At 44.1% G+C, this 18,431-nt stretch overlaps 1 protein-coding gene across 1 annotated transcript in view; it reads left to right on the top strand.

Annotated features, from left to right (window-relative positions):
• Positions 1-18,431, top strand: part of COL14A1 (collagen type XIV alpha 1 chain) — a 258,070-nt gene that overhangs the window by 66,554 nt on the left and 173,085 nt on the right. The window contains exons 6-8 of the mRNA XM_063924450.1: positions 4,880-5,035; positions 5,487-5,606; positions 7,012-7,176. Of these exons, the coding sequence (XP_063780520.1) occupies positions 4,880-5,035; positions 5,487-5,606; positions 7,012-7,176 (441 nt within the window). The remainder of the gene's footprint in view (positions 1-4,879; positions 5,036-5,486; positions 5,607-7,011; positions 7,177-18,431) is intronic.

Genomic DNA, 18,431 nt, shown 5'->3' with positions numbered 1-18,431 from the left:
CGCACAGTTCTTTGCGGTGCTACTGCTTTTGCCAGCTTGAGTCTTTTCATTTTTCTAGCGAGAGGCTGAGTGCCTCCATCCTCATGTGAAGCTGAACCACTAGCCATGAACATAGGCCAGGGCCTCAGCCGTTCCTTGCCACTCCGTGTGGTAAATGGCATATTGGCAAGTTTACGCTTCTCCGACGACAATTTTATTTTAGGTTTTGGAGTCCTTTTTTACTGATATTTGGTGTTTTGGATTTGACATGCTCTGTACTATGACATTGGGCATCGGCCTTGGCAGACGACGTTGCTGGCATTTCATCGTCTCGGCCATGACTAGTGGCAGCAGCTTCAGCACGAGGTGGAAGTGGATCTTGATCTTTCCCTAATTTTGGAACCTCAACATTTTTGTTCTCCATATTTTAATAGGCACAACTAAAAGGCACCTCAGGTAAACAATGGAGATGGATGGATACTAGTATACAATTATGAATGGACTGCCGAGTGCCGACACAGAGGTAGCTACAGCCGTGGACTACCGTACTGTACTGTGTCTGCTGCTAATATAGACTGGATGATAATGAGATGTAGTATGTATGTATAAAGAAGAAAGAAAAAAAAACCACGGGTAGGTGGTATACAATTATGGATGGACTGCCGAGTGCCGACACAGAGGTAGCTACAGCCGTGGACTACCGTACTGTACTGTGTCTGCTGCTAATATAGACTGGTTGATAATGAGATGTAGTATGTATAAAGAAGAAAGAAAAAAAAAAACACGGGTAGGTGGTATACAATTATGGATGGACTGCCAAGTGCCGACACAGAGGTAGCTACAGCCGTGGACTACCGTACTGTACTGTGTCTGCTGCTAATATAGACTGGATGATAATGAGATGTAGTATGTATGTATAAAGAAGAAAGAAAAAAAAACCACGGGTAGGTGGTATACAATTATGGACGGACTGCCGAGTGCCGACACAGAGGTAGCTACAGCCGTGGACTACCGTACTGTACTGTGTCTGCTGCTAATATAGACTGGATGATAATGAGATGTAGTATGTATAAAGAAGAAAGAAAAAAAAACCACGGGTAGGTGGTATACAATTATGGATGGACTGCCGAGTGCCGACACAGAGGTAGCTACAGCCGTGGACTACCGTACTGTACTGTGTCTGCTGCTAATATAGACTGGTTGATAATGAGATGTAGTATGTATGTATAAAGAAGAAAGAAAAAAAACCACGGGTAGGTGGTATACAATTATGGACGGACTGCCGAGTGCCGACACAGAGGTAGCTACAGCCGTGGACTACCGTACTGTACTGTGTCTGCTGCTAATATAGACTGGATGATAATGAGATGTAGTATGTATAAAGAAGAAAGAAAAAAAAAACCACGGGTAGGTGGTATACAATTATGGATGGACTGCCGAGTGCCGACACAGAGGTAGCTACAGCCGTGGACTACCGTACTGTACTGTGTCTGCTGCTAATATAGACTGGATGATAATGAGATGTAGTATGTATAAAGAAGAAAGAAAAAAAAAACCACGGGTAGGTGGTATACAATTATGGATGGACTGCCGAGTGCCGACACAGAGGTAGCTACAGCCGTGAACTACCGTACTGTGTCTGCTGCGACTGGATGATAAATAATGATATAAAAAATATATATATATCACTACTGCAGCCGGACAGGTATATATTATATAATGACGGACCTGCTGGACACTGTCTGTCAGCAGAATGAGTTTTTTATAGAATAAAAAAAAAAACACCACACAAGTCACACGACGAGTGTTTAACTTTTTCAGGCAATCACAATATAGTATACTATACTGGTGGTCAGTGTGGTCAGGTCACTGGTCAGTCACACTGGCAGTGGCACTCCTGCCTGCAGCAAAAGTGTGCACTGTTTAATTTTAATAATATGTATGTACTCCTGGCTCCTGCTATAACCTATAACTGCTCCCCAGTCTCCCCCACAATTAAGCTGTGTGAGCACAGTCAGATATTATACATAGATGATGCAGCACACTGGGCTGAGCACAGATATGGTATGTGACTGAGTCACTGTGTATCGTTTTTTTTCAGGCAGAGAATGGATTATATTAAATAAAACTGCACTGGTGGTCACTGGTCAGTGGTCAGTCACTAGTAAACTCTGCACTCTCTAGTACTCCTAAACTCCAGTAAATCAAGTGTCTCTGTCTCAATCTCACTCTCTCTCTTCTAATCTAAATGGAGAGGACGCCAGCCACGTCCTCTCCCTATCAATCTCAATGCACGTGTGAAAATGGCGGCGACGCGCGGCTCCTTATATAGAATCCGAGTCTCGCGATAGAATCCGAGCCTCGCGAGAATCCGACAGCGTCATGATGAAGTTCGGGCGCGCTCGGGTTAACCGAGCAAGGCGGGAAGATCCGAGTCGCTCGGACCCGTGTAAAAAAACATGAAGTTCGGGCGGGTTCGGATTCCGAGGAACCGAACCCGCTCATCTCTAGTAAATACTGAAAAACTGAATAGATTTCCAGGGATATGCAATGTGTTATAGCTTTGTTGAAACCAGTTATAGTAGCCAACATTTCCTGCAGTTCAGTATTGCCTTAATCCTTGTTCTAGACATAGCTTTACATATAGACGTTCACATTTCATAATATCCAGGCTGTCTCAATGGAACCTCATATCTTCCAATTCAAGTGTCCTCTGCAATTAAATAAATGGAGATAAACAGACAGTGCCCCACCCTTGAATAATTACATATATTTATGTGTTCCTGAATTAGCAGATAATGGAATAGTTATATATATTATAAACTAGAAAAATAAATAATTTACTTGTGACCAAACATTTGGAAAGTTCTACAATTTGTGAAATCAGTGAAAACGTCATCATTCCTTTGCACAGATAATTTGCTTAGCTCTTACTGTCAATATATACACACACACACACACACACACACACACACACACACACACACACACACGTGTGTATATATATATATATAAAATATTTATGTGTGTATATATATGTGTGTATATAATATATATATATAAAATATTTATGTGTATATATATATGTGTGTATATATATATATATAAACTATTTATGTGTGTATATATATGTGTGTATGTATATATATATAAAATATTTATGTGTGTATATATATATGTGTGTATATATATATATGTGTGTGTATACACCTTGACAAAGGGGCATGTAAGCCCCGAAACGTCGGCTTTTTGTAACTTTCTTTGAATACAACTTTGTTTGCTTCACTAAAATCCTCGAGTGCCGCTGTTTTTTCTGGATTTCTATGTGTGTGTATATATATATATATATATATATATATATATATATATATAAAATATTTCCCCAGATTAGCATTTCTCAGTGCTGACAGGTAGACTTCATAGCAAATTGTAGTGAAGTCGGCCAGTCCTGCATTTCAGCCACCTACATTTGGGTATATGAGTAATTGTCTTTGCAAAATACACTCAGTTACTGTAGAATAATTGAATTTCACTTTCCATCTGTAGTTACAAAAAAAAAAAAAAAGACATAAAAGAGATAAATAATCAGAATAACAATGGAGGTGTATTCAGGTGCAATGGTTGTTCGTAGGCCCAGAGAATGTAAGGTGGACACTGAACAACATATATTAGTATATGCGTATTGCATCTTGTCTCAGAGAACCTGTATAGTACGTCTGTGCTATCTGTACAATGCCAGCACTTTTTAAAAAACTTTCTTTACTCACTTTTGTTTATTCCATTTTAGGGTACCTTGAAATGCTGATTAATTTCATCTGAAAGAAGCATCCAAAAGCAAATAACTATGAGTGATTTAAATGTTTCATACCCACAAAGGTCTTCAACACGCCAGGCCCTGGGCAACACTTTAACCAAAATTTATTTTAAATATATATATATAAACTTTTTGTGCATTCATTTTCAAATTTGTTATTCACAGTTTGAATCCTTGATAACTAATATATATATATATATATATATATATATATATATATATATATATATATTTTTTTTTTTTTAGGAATTAGGATAAAAATAACATATAGCAAAATGTAATATAAATATGTTCCAGATTTCTATGATGACTGTTCAAAGTTTTATTTCTAAAAAAAATAAGTAATATGATTAATTTTTCTTTTCTATTATTTGCCTAAATGTTTGCAATTAACAACTTTAATTTTGTGTATGGGAGGGAGAAACAAAAAAAATCTCTAATTTTAGTAAACTAAAACAATTTTATGTTATGTATAACTGTAAATACATTTAAATAAAAAAAAACTTTGTAAAGGTAAGAATCATTGAACACTGCAATTAATTTAATTAGAAAACATGTTTTCGTTGTTTTTAGTGTTTCAGAATAGCTCAGATTGTAGATGGTCATCGGATCGCAGATGTTTTTGACTAATATGGCAACGTGTGTGGCCAGCGTTAATTAACAGCAGTGGTGATCTGACACATGTAGAGTATATCACTTTGACTAACCACAAATACAAGAAGAGATTCACAAAATAAATATTCAAATTTGAAGACGCCACAGAATAACGATGTTAAGGCTTGGGGGTGGGGTATTCAGTTGTTCGAAAAGTCAGTTGGGTGTCTGTTTTTTCCTATCTAATAGACAAGAAAAAACAGACACCCAACCGACTTTTCAAACAATTGAATTCCCCCCTTGGAATGTTTCACTATATTTTTGTAACTAATTTGAATTTGTGTCTGTTAATTACCTGTTCCATCTGCACACCAGATAATATATAAGTAAATCTCCTGTAACATTTTGATCAGTTTGTTGTAAAATATTGTATGTGACTCCCAACGACTAATAACTTTATACTGATTAATTATTCTCCCCTTTAAATTCTAGATGTTAAGTTTTCTTGTAAAACTCCAGCAAATGCCGACATAGTGATCCTGGTAGACGGCTCTTGGAGTATTGGAAGACTCAATTTCAGACTTGTGCGACTCTTCATAGAGAATCTAGTCGGCGCTTTTAATGTCGCCACCGATAAAACAAGAATAGGTAACGTTCTTTGTTTTTATGCGACTGATTAGGCGATATGAAATGATGCGCTGAAAAATAATTGGTTACGGTTACACCGTAATCTCATCTCTTCTTTATATTCACCGCCATGTGATAATAAATGACAGTAATTACGCCTGAATGTAGTGTAGATGACATTCTGGGCATATGGCGTGGTACGCTAGTAATACTGTCTCCATGGCGGAATATTCATCAAAGAGAGAGAGATACAGTGCAGAGAGAGAGATAAAGCAATAACCAATCCGCTTCAGTCGTTTTTCAAACACATCTAAAATGACAGGAGCTGATTGGTACTTTGGGGCAGATGTATTAACCTGGAGAAGGCATATATGATGATGGCTGCCTTATCATTTCTGAATGGCAATCGCTGTCAGTTTAACAGAAATGCCCCTGTACGGCGAAGTTGACCATGTACCTTTTCCTGTCCCAGGCTTGGCGCAGTACAGTGGAGATCCCAGAATAGAGTGGCACCTGAATGCTTATGACACCAAGGAATCCGTGATAGACGCAGTACGAAATCTTCCCTACAAAGGCGGAAATACACTCACAGGTATTGTCTGCATGTGCGTCGCTGACATAGATTTTACTGAGAATAACAGGAATACAGGAGAAGGAATTATGTGGAATAACAGCATGAACAAAGGCGATACTTCATAGTGGATGTTAATGGGGCCCATTTCTCAATCATCATATTCTCAATGCAATTTTGGTGCCATATTAGCACCCAAAATCCCAATGCAGTATGTGATAACACCACCCGGATGTATCAAATAGCACACGCAGCAACAGGGGCTCCTAAAGGCCTGTAGTGTGTCTCAACGGTCATGCCCATACACACCCCAAGAACAGGGCCTTTGAGGCCCACTGCATAAGCCACCTTTCCATAACTTGCTAACTGTCCATGGGATGGCACAGTGGGTTGACCATCGATAGTGCCATTGGTGGTTAACTTCAACGGTATGAAACCCACTACGAGGGGAGGTAGGGCAGCGATGACCACTGATGGTTATCCTTGCTCTATTACTCACTGTGCAGTGGGCCAGTCAGATTTGGGGCCGGGCTTTGCGGATCAGGGGGCAGAGCTATGGTCCATGTCCCGGCACCAGGAAGGGGAAATAAACATTGTGGGGCTCTGTGCCATCAATGAAAAGAACCATTGGATCCATAGATGGCAAAACTGTCATCCATCGGTGGCAAATAATCGGTGGATGTTAACTATTGATGGTCGATGGCCATCTCTAGGTAAAAAAATAGAGATCTTGGAAAAAATGGATATTGTTTCCAAAATGTTTTACTGTAAGAAAGATTGATACAGAGATGGGTTTGGAGGGGGGTTAGGTTTAGCTATTAGAAGGGGGGTTAAGCTTAGGGTTTAGAGCTGGGAAGGTTAGGTACCGGGGAGGGAGGGTTAGGGTTAGGCACTTAGCAGGGGAGGTTAGGGTTAGGCACGTAGCGGGGAGGGTTAGCTTTAGGCAGCGGGGAAGGGAGGGATAGGGTTAGGCATTAAGCGGGGAGAGTTAGGGTTAGGCAGCGGAGAAGGGAGGGTTAGGCAGCGGAGAAGGGAGGGTCAGGGTTAGGCAGCGGAGAAGGGAGGGTTAGGGTGTAGGCACCAAGCGGGGAGGTTAGGGTTAGGCATTAAGCGGGGAGGGTTAGCTTTAGACAGAGGGGAAGGGAGGGTTAGGCATTAAGCGGGGAGGGTTAGGGTTAGGCAGTGGCGAAGGGAGGGTTAGGGTTAGGCACCAAGCGGGGAGGGTTAGGGGTAGGAACCCTTAAGGGAGGGCAAGAGTTAGGGTAGGGAAAAGGTGAGGGTTAGGGGGCTGTCTGAATTCTGATGGACGGGATGCCGCTGTCGGTATACTGACAGCCGGCCTCCCGTCTATTGTCAAATCATACTGAACCCGTGTCTATGGCAGAACCTCTTACTGTATGTTATGGCGTGTTCTCCTTTTCCCCAGGGCTTGCCTTAACTTACATCCTGGAAAATAGTTTTAAACCAGAAGCAGGAGCGAGACCAGATCTTCCAAAAATTGGTATTTTGATTACGGATGGAAAATCCCAGGATGACGTTATTCCACCAGCCAAAAGTCTCAAGGATGCCGGGATTGAGCTATTTGCAATTGGTAAGCGCAAAATGTGTGTGTTGTTGGTCATTATAGTTTAGCATGTGGTATTATGGGCAGGATGCCTGGCGCATCGCATCCACATCCTGCCACTTATTGCACGTATATCAGCGTTTATTAACGCCGTATGCAATGTATGAATATTTAGGCAAAGGACAGCTTTCCCCATGAGAGCCGTCCTTTGCGGTGTGGTGACTTCCCGGTTTAGGACCTGGTAGTCCGTCTGCACATGCGTCGAGTGCCGCACATGCCACAGGGGTACTGGGAAGGATCTGATTTGATCCATCTGAGGTGGCAAAGCGATAGAAGCCCCTAGTCTTCTATAGGGTAACACCATTTAAATATGGCAGGCCTGGCCAACCTGTGGCTCTCCAGCTGTTGTGAAACTACAGTTCCCAGCATGCTTTGCCACAGTTTTGCTATTAGGGAATGCTAAAGCTGTGGTAGAGCATGCTGGGACGTGTAGTTTCACAACAGCTGGAGAGCCACAGGTTGGCCAGGCCTGAAATATGGCATTACCCGTCGTATCTTGGTGCATATGCGGTAAGTGGCCAAGCCTAAAAAAAAAACCAGAATTTTCTGAGGTTTGGCCGCATTTTTTGCCATGTCCTATATTTTATGATCCATATGTTGTACTGAGAAGTTTTTTCATAATTAGTGCATGAGCAAAACAATTTGTTCTTTGATTTACAAAGTTACCTATTGTGCTATATGGACTGACCCCATAATTGTCGTCAGTATGTACTTAATAAACAGATTTCACCCTCTTGGGTAAATGTATCAAACCTTGAAACGAGATAAAGTGGAGAGAGATAAAGTACCAACCAATCAGCATCCAACTGTCATGTTACCGGCTATGTTTCCAAAATGACAGGCGCTGATTGGTTGGTACTTAATCTCTCTCCAACCTTCGTAAATTACAACAAAAACAGAAAACTCCATGAAGTCAAGGTTTCCGCTCACTGCTGTGGTGTTACACTGTGTGTTACTGCATTGTGTTATTAAGGGCTTTGCAAAGACACGCAACAAGTTTGCGCATGAAAGACTCTTTGAAGTCAATTTCTTTCAGACATTGAAAAGTACGAAATGACTTCTAATTTTCTAGTAAATAGGGCATTTAAGGTGTGAGATTTACTCAGGAATAAAATTACATTTACAAAAAGACTCAGAACAAAGGCAGTATTTTTACCCAACAGGGGCTAATGGTAACAAATGCAGCCTTTTATCCATAGGCTTTAACTGATTGTTTACAAATTATTTTGCTGTAACTATTCTGCTGCCTTTAGATGGGAAATTGAGTTGTTTTTGTTCTCTCTAACCTATCTACTTGTGTGCTGTAGAAGCCAACTGACCTGACAGCAAGCATGAAAAGGCAGTGGTGGAGATGTATCAGATATTGGCGAGAGATAAAGTACCATCCAATCAGCTCCTAACTGCTATTTTTCAAACACTGGGGTAGATGTATTAACTAGAGATGAGCGCCTGAAATTTTTCGGGTTTTGTGTTTTGGTTTTGGGTTCGGTTCCGCGGCCGTGTTTTGGGTTCGAACGCGTTTTGGCAAAACCTCACCGAATTTTTTTTGTCGGATTCGGGTGTGTTTTGGATTCGGGTGTTTTTTTCAAAAAACCCTAAAAAACAGCTTAAATCATAGAATTTGGGGGTCATTTTGATCCCAAAGTATTATTAACCTCAAAAACCATAATTTCCACTCATTTTCAGTCTATTCTGAATACCTCACACCTCACAATATTATTTTTAGTCCTAAAATTTGCACCGAGGTCGCTGTGTGAGTAAGATAAGCGACCCTAGTGGCCGACACAAACACCGGGCCCATCTAGGAGTGGCACTGCAGTGTCACGCAGGATGTCCCTTCCAAAAAACCCTCCCCAAACAGCACATGACGCAAAGAAAAAAAGAGGCGCAATGAGGTAGCTGTGTGAGTAAGATTAGCGACCCTAGTGGCCGACACAAACACCGGGCCCATCTAGGAGTGGCACTGCAGTGTCACGCAGGATGGCCCTTCCAAAAAACCCTCCCCAAACAGCACATGACGCAAAGAAAAAAAGAGGCGCAATGAGGTAGCTGACTGTGTGAGTAAGATTAGCGACCCTAGTGGCCGACACAAACACCGGGCACATCTAGGAGTGGCACTGCAGTGTCACGCAGGATGTCCCTTCCAAAAAACCCTCCCCAAACAGCACATGACGCAAAGAAAAAAAGAGGCGCAATGAGGTAGCTGTGTGAGTAAGATTAGCGACCCTAGTGGCCGACACAAACACCGGGCCCATCTAGGAGTGGCACTGCAGTGTCACGCAGGGTGTCCCTTCCAAAAAACCCACCCCAATCAGCACATGATGCAAAGAAAAAGAAAAGAAAAAAGAGGTGCAAGATGGAATTATCCTTGGGCCCTCCCACCCACCCTTATGTTGTATAAACAAAACAGGACATGCACACTTTAACCAACCCATCATTTCAGTGACAGGGTCTGCCACACGACTGTGACTGATATGACGGGTTGGTTTGGACCCCCCCCAAAAAAGAAGCAATTAATCTCTCCTTGCACAAACTGGCTCTACAGAGGCAAGATGTCCACCTCATCTTCACCCTCCGATATATCACCGTGTACATCCCCCTCCTCACAGATTATCAATTCGTCCCCACTGGAATCCACCATCTCAGCTCCCTGTGTACTTTGTGGAGGCAATTGCTGCTGGTCAATGTCTCCGCGGAGGAATTGATTATAATTCATTTTAATGAACATCATCTTCTCCACATTTTCTGGATGTAACCTCGTACGCCGATTGCTGACAAGGTGAGCGGCGGCACTAAACACTCTTTCGGAGTACACACTTGTGGGAGGGCAACTTAGGTAGAATAAAGCCAGTTTGTGCAAGGGCCTCCAAATTGCCTCTTTTTCCTGCCAGTATAAGTACGGACTGTGTGACGTGCCTACTTGGATGCGGTCACTCATATAATCCTCCACCATTCTATCAATGTTGAGAGAATCATATGCAGTGACAGTAGACGACATGTCCGTAATCGTTGTCAGGTCCTTCAGTCCGGACCAGATGTCAGCATCAGCAGTCGCTCCAGACTGCCCTGCATCACCGCCAGCGGGTGGGCTCGGAATTCTGAGCCTTTTCCTCGCACCCCCAGTTGCGGGAGAATGTGAAGGAGGAGATGTTGACAGGTCGCGTTCCGCTTGACTTGACAATTTTGTCACCAGCAGGTCTTTCAACCCCAGCAGACCTGTGTCTGCCGGAAAGAGAGATCCAAGGTAGGCTTTAAATCTAGGATCGAGCACGGTGGCCAAAATGTAGTGCTCTGATTTCAACAGATTGACCACCCGTGAATCCTTGTTAAGCGAATTAAGGGCTGCATCCACAAGTCCCACATGCCTAGCGGAATCGCTCCGTGTTAGCTCCTCCTTCAATGCCTCCAGCTTCTTCTGCAAAAGCCTGATGAGGGGAATGACCTGACTCAGGCTGGCAGTGTCTGAACTGACTTCACGTGTGGCAAGTTCAAAGGGCATCAGAACCTTGCACAACGTTGAAATCATTCTCCACTGCACTTGAGACAGGTGCATTCCACCTACTATATCGTGCTCAATTGTATAGGCTTGAATGGCCTTTTGCTGCTCCTCCAACCTCTGAAGCATATAGAGGGTTGAATTCCACCTCGTTACCACTTCTTGCTTCAGATGATGGCAGGGCAGGTTCAGTAGTTTTTGGTGGTGCTCCAGTTTTCTGTACGTGGTGCCTGTACGCCGAAAGTGTCCCGCAATTCTTCTGGCCACCGACAGCATCTCTTGCACGGCCCTGTCGTTTTTTAAAAAATTCTGCACCACCAAATTCAAGGTATGTGCAAAACATGGGACGTGCTGGAATTGGCCCAGATTTAATGCACACACAATATTGCTGGCGTTGTCCGATGCCACAAATCCACAGGAGAGTCCAATTGGGGTAAGCCATTCCGCGATGATCTTCCTCAGTTGCCGTAAGAGGTTTTCAGCTGTGTGCGTATTCTGGAAAGCGGTGATACAAAGCGTAGCCTGCCTAGGAAAGAGTTGGCGTTTGCGAGATGCTGCTACTGGTGCCGCCGCTGCTGTTCTTGCGGCGGGAGTCCATACATCTACCCAGTGGGCTGTCACAGTCATATAGTCCTGACCCTGCCCTGCTCCACTTGTCCACATGTCCGTGGTTAAGTGGACATTGGGTACAGCTGCATTTTTTAGGACACTGGTGACTCTTTTTCTGAGGTCTGTGTACATTTTCGGTATCGCCTGCCTAGAGAAATGGAACCTAGATGGTATTTGGTACCGGGGACACAGTACCTCCAACAAGTCTCTAGTTGGCTCTGCAGTAATGATGGATACCGGAACCACGTTTCTCACCACCCAGGATGCCAAGGCCTCAGTTATCCGCTTTGCAGTAGGATGACTGCTGTGATATTTCATCTTCCTCGCAAAGGACTGTTGAACAGTCAATTGCTTACTGGAAGTAGTACAAGTGGGCTTACGACTTCCCCTCTGGGATGACCATCGACTCCCAGCGGCAACAACAGCAGCGCCAGCAGCAGTAGGCGTTACACGCAAGGATGCATCGGAGGAATCCCAGGCAGGAGAGGACTCGTCAGATTTGCCAGTGACATGGCCTGCAGGACTATTGGCATTCCTGGGGAAGGAGGAAATTGACACTGAGGGAGTTGGTGGGGTGGTTTGCGTGAGCTTGGTTACAAGAGGAAGGGATTTACTGGTCAGTGGACTGCTTCCGCTGTCACCCAAAGTTTTTGAACTTGTCACTGACTTATTATGAATGCGCTGCAGGTGACGTATAAGGGAGGATGTTCCGAGGTGGTTAACGTCCTTACCCCTACTTATTACAGCTTGACAAAGGGAACACACGGCTTGACACCTGTTGTCCGCATTTGTGGTGAAATACCTCCACACCGAAGAGCTGATTTTTTTGGTATTTTCACCTGGCATGTCAACGGCCATATTCCTCCCACGGACAACAGGTGTCTCCCCGGGTGCCTGACTTAAACAAACCACCTCACCATCAGAATCCTCCTGGTCAATTTCCTCCCCAGCGCCAGCAACACCCATATCCTCCTCATCCTGGTGTACTTCAACACTGACATCTTCAATCTGACTATCAGGAACTGGACTGCGGGTGCTCCTTCCAGCACTTGCAGGGGGCATGCAAATAGTGGAAGGCGCATGCTCTTCACGTCCAGTGTTGGGAAGGTCAGGCATCGCAAACGACACAATTGGACTCTCCTTGTGGATTTGGGATTTCAAAGAACGCACAGTTCTTTGCGGTGCTTTTGCCAGCTTGAGTCTTTTCAGTTTTCTAGCGAGAGGCTGAGTGCTTCCATCCTCATGTGAAGCTGAACCACTAGCCATGAACATAGGCCAGGGCCTCAGCCGTTCCTTGCCACTCCGTGTGGTAAATGGCATATTGGCAAGTTTACGCTTCTCCTCCGACAATTTTATTTTAGGTTTTGGAGTCCTTTTTTTTCTGATATTTGGTGTTTTGGATTTGACATGCTCTGTACTATGACATTGGGCATCGGCCTTGGCAGACGACGTTGCTGGCATTTCATCGTCTCGGCCATGACTAGTGGCAGCAGCTTCAGCACGAGGTGGAAGTGGATCTTGATCTTTCCCTAATTTTGGAACCTCAACTTTTTTGTTCTCCATATTTTATAGGCAGAACTAAAAGGCACCTCAGGTAAACAATGGAGATGGATGGATTGGATACTAGTATACAATTATGGACGGACTGCCACGGTTAGGTGGTATAAAAAAACCACGGTTAGGTGGTATATATTATAATAATAATACAATTATGGATGGACGGACTGCCTGCCGACTGCCGACACAGAGGTAGCCACAGCCGTGAACTACCGCACTGTACACTGGTTGATAAAGAGATAGTAGTATACTCGTAACAATTAGGATGACACTATGACGGTATAAAGAATGAAAAAAAAACCACGGTTAGGTGGTAGGTATATAATAATAAATAATACAATTCTGGTCGGACGGACTGCCTGCCGTGTGCCGACACAGAGGTAGCCACAGCCGTGAACTACCGCACTGTACACTGGTTGATAAAGAGATAGTAGTATACTCGTAACAATTAGGATGACACTATGACGGTATAAAGAATGAAAAAAAAAACCACGGTTAGGTGGTAGGTATATAATAATAAATAATACAATTCTGGTCGGACGGACTGCCTGCCGTGTGCCGACACAGAGGTAGCCACAGCCGTGAACTACCGCACTGTACACTGGTTGATAAAGAGATAGTAGTATACTCGTAACAATTAGGATGACACTATGACGGTATAAAGAATGAAAAAAAAACCACGGTTAGGTGGTAGGTATATAATAATAAATAATACAATTCTGGTCGGACGGACTGCCTGCCGTGTGCCGACACAGAGGTAGCCACAGCCGTGAACTACCGCACTGTACACTGGTTGATAAAGAGATAGTAGTATACTCGTAACAATTAGGATGACACTATGACGGTATAAAGAATGAAAAAAAAACCACGGTTAGGTGGTAGGTATATAATAATAAATAATACAATTCTGGTCGGACGGACTGCCTGCCGTGTGCCGACACAGAGGTAGCCACAGCCGTGAACTACCGCACTGTACACTGGTTGATAAAGAGATAGTAGTATACTCGTAACAATTAGGATGACACTATGACGGTATAAAGAATGAAAAAAAAACCACGGTTAGGTGGTAGGTATATAATAATAAATAATACAATTCTGGTCGGACGGACTGCCTGCCGTGTGCCGACACAGAGGTAGCCACAGCCGTGAACTACCGCACTGTACACTGGTTGATAAAGAGATAGTAGTATACTCGTAACAATTAGGATGACACTATGACGGTATAAAGAATGAAAAAAAAAACCACGGTTAGGTGGTAGGTATATAATAATAAATAATACAATTCTGGTCGGACGGACTGCCTGCCGTGTGCCGACACAGAGGTAGCCACAGCCGTGAACTACCGCACTGTACACTGGTTGATAAAGAGATAGTAGTATACTCGTAACAATTAGGATGACACTATGACGGTATAAAGAATGAAAAAAAAAACCACGGTTAGGTGGTAGGTATATAATAATAAATAATACAATTCTGGTCGGACGGACTGCCTGCCGTGTGCCGACACAGAGGTAGCCACAGCCGTGAACTACCGCACTGTACACTGGTTGATAAAGAGATAGTAGTATACTCGTAACAATTAGGATGACACTATGACGGTATAAAGAATGAAAAAAAAACCACGGTTAGGTGGTAGGTATATAATAATAAATAATACAATTCTGGTCGGACGGACTGCCTGCCGTGTGCCGACACAGAGGTAGCCACAGCCGTGAACTACCGCACTGTACACTGGTTGATAAAGAGATAGTAGTATACTCGTAACAATTAGGATGACACTATGACGGTATAAAGAATGAAAAAAAAACCACGGTTAGGTGGTAGGTATATAATAATAAATAATACAATTCTGGTCGGACGGACTGCCTGCCGTGTGCCGACACAGAGGTAGCCACAGCCGTGAACTACCGCACTGTACTGTGTCTGCTGCTAATATAGACTGGTTGATATTTAAAGAGATATTAGTAGTATACAACAATACTATACTGGTGGTCAGGCACTGGTCACCACTCCTGCAGCAAAAGTGTGCACTGTTAATTAATATAATTGTACTCCTGGCTCCTGCTAACAACCTGCAGTGCTCCCCAGTCTCCCCCACAATTAATTATAAGCTTTTAATTTATACATTGATGACTGTGCAGCACACTGGGCTGAGCTGAGTGCACACAGACTGAGTCACACTGTGTGACTGACTGTGCTGTGTATCGTTTTTTTTTTCAGGCAGAGAACGGATATAGCAGAGAGAAGTGAACGGATATATTATATTAAATAAAAGTTAACTAGCAACTGCACTGGTCACTGACTGTGGTAAACTAACTCTGTCTGCGACTCTGCACAATCTCTCTCTCTCTATCTAATCTATCTCTATTCTAATGGAGAGGACGCCAGACACGTCCTCTCCCTATCAATCTCAATGCACGAGTGAAAATGGCGGCGACGCGCGGCTCCTTATATAGAATCCGAGTCTCGCGATAGAATCCGAGCCTCGCGAGAATCCGACAGCGTCATGATGACGTTCGGGCGCGCTCGGGTTAACCGAGCAAGGCGGGAAGATCCGAGTCGCTCGGACCCGTGAAAAAAAACATGAAGTTCGGGCGGGTTCGGATTCCGAGGAACCGAACCCGCTCATCTCTAGTATTAACCTGGAGAAAGCATAAGGGAGTGATAAACCAGTGATAAGGCAGTGTTAAGTGCAAGGTGATAATGCACCATCCAATCAGCTCCTAACTGTTAATTTACATATGGGAGCTGATTGGCTGGTGTGTTTATCGCCTTGCATTTATCACTGGTTTATCACTTCCAGGTTAATACATCTGCCGCACAGTCTGTAAACTGTCAGGAGCCGAATGGCTGGTTCTTTATCACTCCTCTTTATCTCTCTCCATGTTTTTCTAATTATCCTCCAATATAACATCAAAAGCTGATGATTACAAATCATCGATGGTTGATGGCCGATGTAAAATAGTTTTGCCATCAATGGCAGAAACACCACGATAGTCCCCCCCCCCCCCTGCACTTAATGCAAGGTACGCCCCCCCAACAGACCTGCAAAACCCGGCCCCCAGGGTCTGATTGGCCAGCAGTTTACTAATCCATAGCACAGGGATAACCATCAGTGGTTGAAATCATCATTGATTTAACTGTGAATGGTTTTACACCATCAAGGTTAACCACCGATGGCACCATCGAATGCAGCCATTGATGATTAACCACCGATGGCCATCTCTAACTTACATATAGTATAACAAATATCACCGCATGACAATGGGTCAGCCATATTTGCCGGTACTACTGTATATAATGATGGATTATACGAATTTGCACATGGTCCAAGGCCAGGCATATTCTATAAGCTTCCGATAATGCTTGATGCTTGCATTGTACATTTTGTAGTTTACCTGCCTGTCCCAAAGCCCACCATAAACGCACTAGAATGATAGCCTCTATTTTAAGATAAATGGCTGAGCTGATTCACAGACTTACGGAAGATGGCTAAATAGGTGCAGGGAGCTATTAAATAGAACATGGATAACTTTATTTATAGTGTGAAACAAAAACATTTAAATAAAAACGTAGATATTCTTCTTGTCACGTAAGTGTAAAAGCTCAGCGCAAATGGTCTTTTCTCTGACGTCCTAAGTGGATGCTGGGGACTCCGTAAGGACCATGGGGAATAGCGGCTCCGCAGGAGTCTGGGCACATCTAAAAGAAAGCTTTAGGACTATCTGGTGTGCACTGGCTCCTCCCCCTATGACCCTCCTCCAAGCCTCAGTTAGATCTCTGTGCCCGAACGAGAAGGGTGCACACTAGGGGCTCTCCTGAGCTTCTTAGTGAAAGTTTTAGTTTAGGTTTATTATTTTCAGTGAGACCTGCTGGCAACAGGCTCACTGCATCGAGGGACTAAGGGGAGAAGAAGCGAACTCACCTGCGTGCAGAGTGGATTGGGCTTCTTGGCTACTGGACATTAGCTCCAGAGGGACGATCACAGGCCCAGCCTGGATGGGTCCCGGAGCCGCGCCGCCGGCCCCCTTACAGAGCCAGAAGAGCGAAGAGGTCCGGAAAAATCGGCGGCAGAAGACGTTCCTGTCTTCAATAAGGTAGCGCACAGCACCGCAGCTGTGCGCCATTGCTCTCAGCACACTTCACACTCCGGTCACTGAGGGTGCAGGGCGCTGGGGGAAGGCGCCCTGAGACGCAATAAAAAATACCTTACATGGCAAAAAAATACATCACATATAGCTCCTGGGCTATATGGATGCATTTAACCCCTGCCAGAATGTACAGAAAAACGGGAGATAAGGCCGCCGAAAAGGGGGCGGAGCCTATCTCCTCAGCACACTGGCGCCATTTTCCCTCACAGCTCAGTTGGAGGGAAGCTCCCTGGCTCTTCCCTGCAGTCACTACACTACAGAAAGGGTTAAAAAAAGAGAGGGGGGCACTAATTAGGCGCAGTATTAAAACATACAGCAGCTATAAGGGGAAAAACACTTATATAAGGTTATCCCTGTATATATATAGCGCTCTGGTGTGTGCTGGAAAACTCTCCCTCAGTCTCCCCAAAGGGCTAGTGGGGTCCTGTCCTCTATCAGAGCATTCCCTGTGTGTGTGCTGTGTGTCGGTACGTTTGTGTCGACATGTATGAGGAGAAAAATGATGTGGAGACGGAGCAGAGTGTCTGTAACGGTGATGTCACCCCCTAGGGGGTCGACACCTGAGTGGATGTACTGTTAAAAATTACGTGACAGTGTCAGCTCTGTATAAAAAACAGTGGTTGACATGAGACAGCCGGCTACTCAGCTTGTGCCTGTCCAGACGTCTCATAGGCCGTCAGGGGCTCAAAAGCGCCCGTTACCTCAGATGGCAGATACAGACGCCGACACGGATACTGACTCCTGTGTCGACGGTGAAGAGACAACCGTGATTTCCAGTAGGGCCACACGTTACATGATTGAGGCAATGGAAAATGTTTTACACATTTCTGATAATACAAGTACCACCAAAAAGGGGTATTATGTTCGGTGAGGGAAAAACTACCTGTAGTTTTCCTGAATCTGAGAAATAAAATGAGGTGTGTGATGATGCGTGGGTTTCCCCCTGATAACAATTGATAATTTCTAAAAAGTTATTGGCAGTATACCCTTTCCCGCCAGAGGTTAGGATGCGTTGGGAAACACCCCCTAGGGGGGATAAGGCGCTCACACGCTTGTAAGAACAAGGGCTCTACCCTCTCCTGAGATGGCCGCCCTTAAGGATCCTGCTGATAGAAAGCAGGAGGGTATCCTAAAATGTATTTACACACATACTGGTGTTATACTGCGACCAGCAATCGCCTCAGCCTGGATGTGCAGTGCTGGGTTGGCGTGGTCGGATTCCCTGACTGGAAATATTGATATCCTAGATAAGGCCTATAGAGCATTTAAAAGATGCTTTTCTATATATGCATGATGCACAGCGGAATATTTGCCGACTGGCATCAAGTATAAGTGCGTTGTCCAATTCTATCAGTAAAGTGGTCAGGTGATGCGGATTCCAAACGGCATTTGGAAGTATTGCCTTTGAA

This window comes from Pseudophryne corroboree, chromosome 5 (genome assembly GCF_028390025.1).
Source record: "Pseudophryne corroboree isolate aPseCor3 chromosome 5, aPseCor3.hap2, whole genome shotgun sequence".
Taxonomy (NCBI): domain Eukaryota; kingdom Metazoa; phylum Chordata; class Amphibia; order Anura; family Myobatrachidae; genus Pseudophryne; species Pseudophryne corroboree.
The sequence above is the reverse complement of the archived record's forward strand: the minus strand, read 5'-3'. Positions and strand labels throughout refer to the sequence as shown.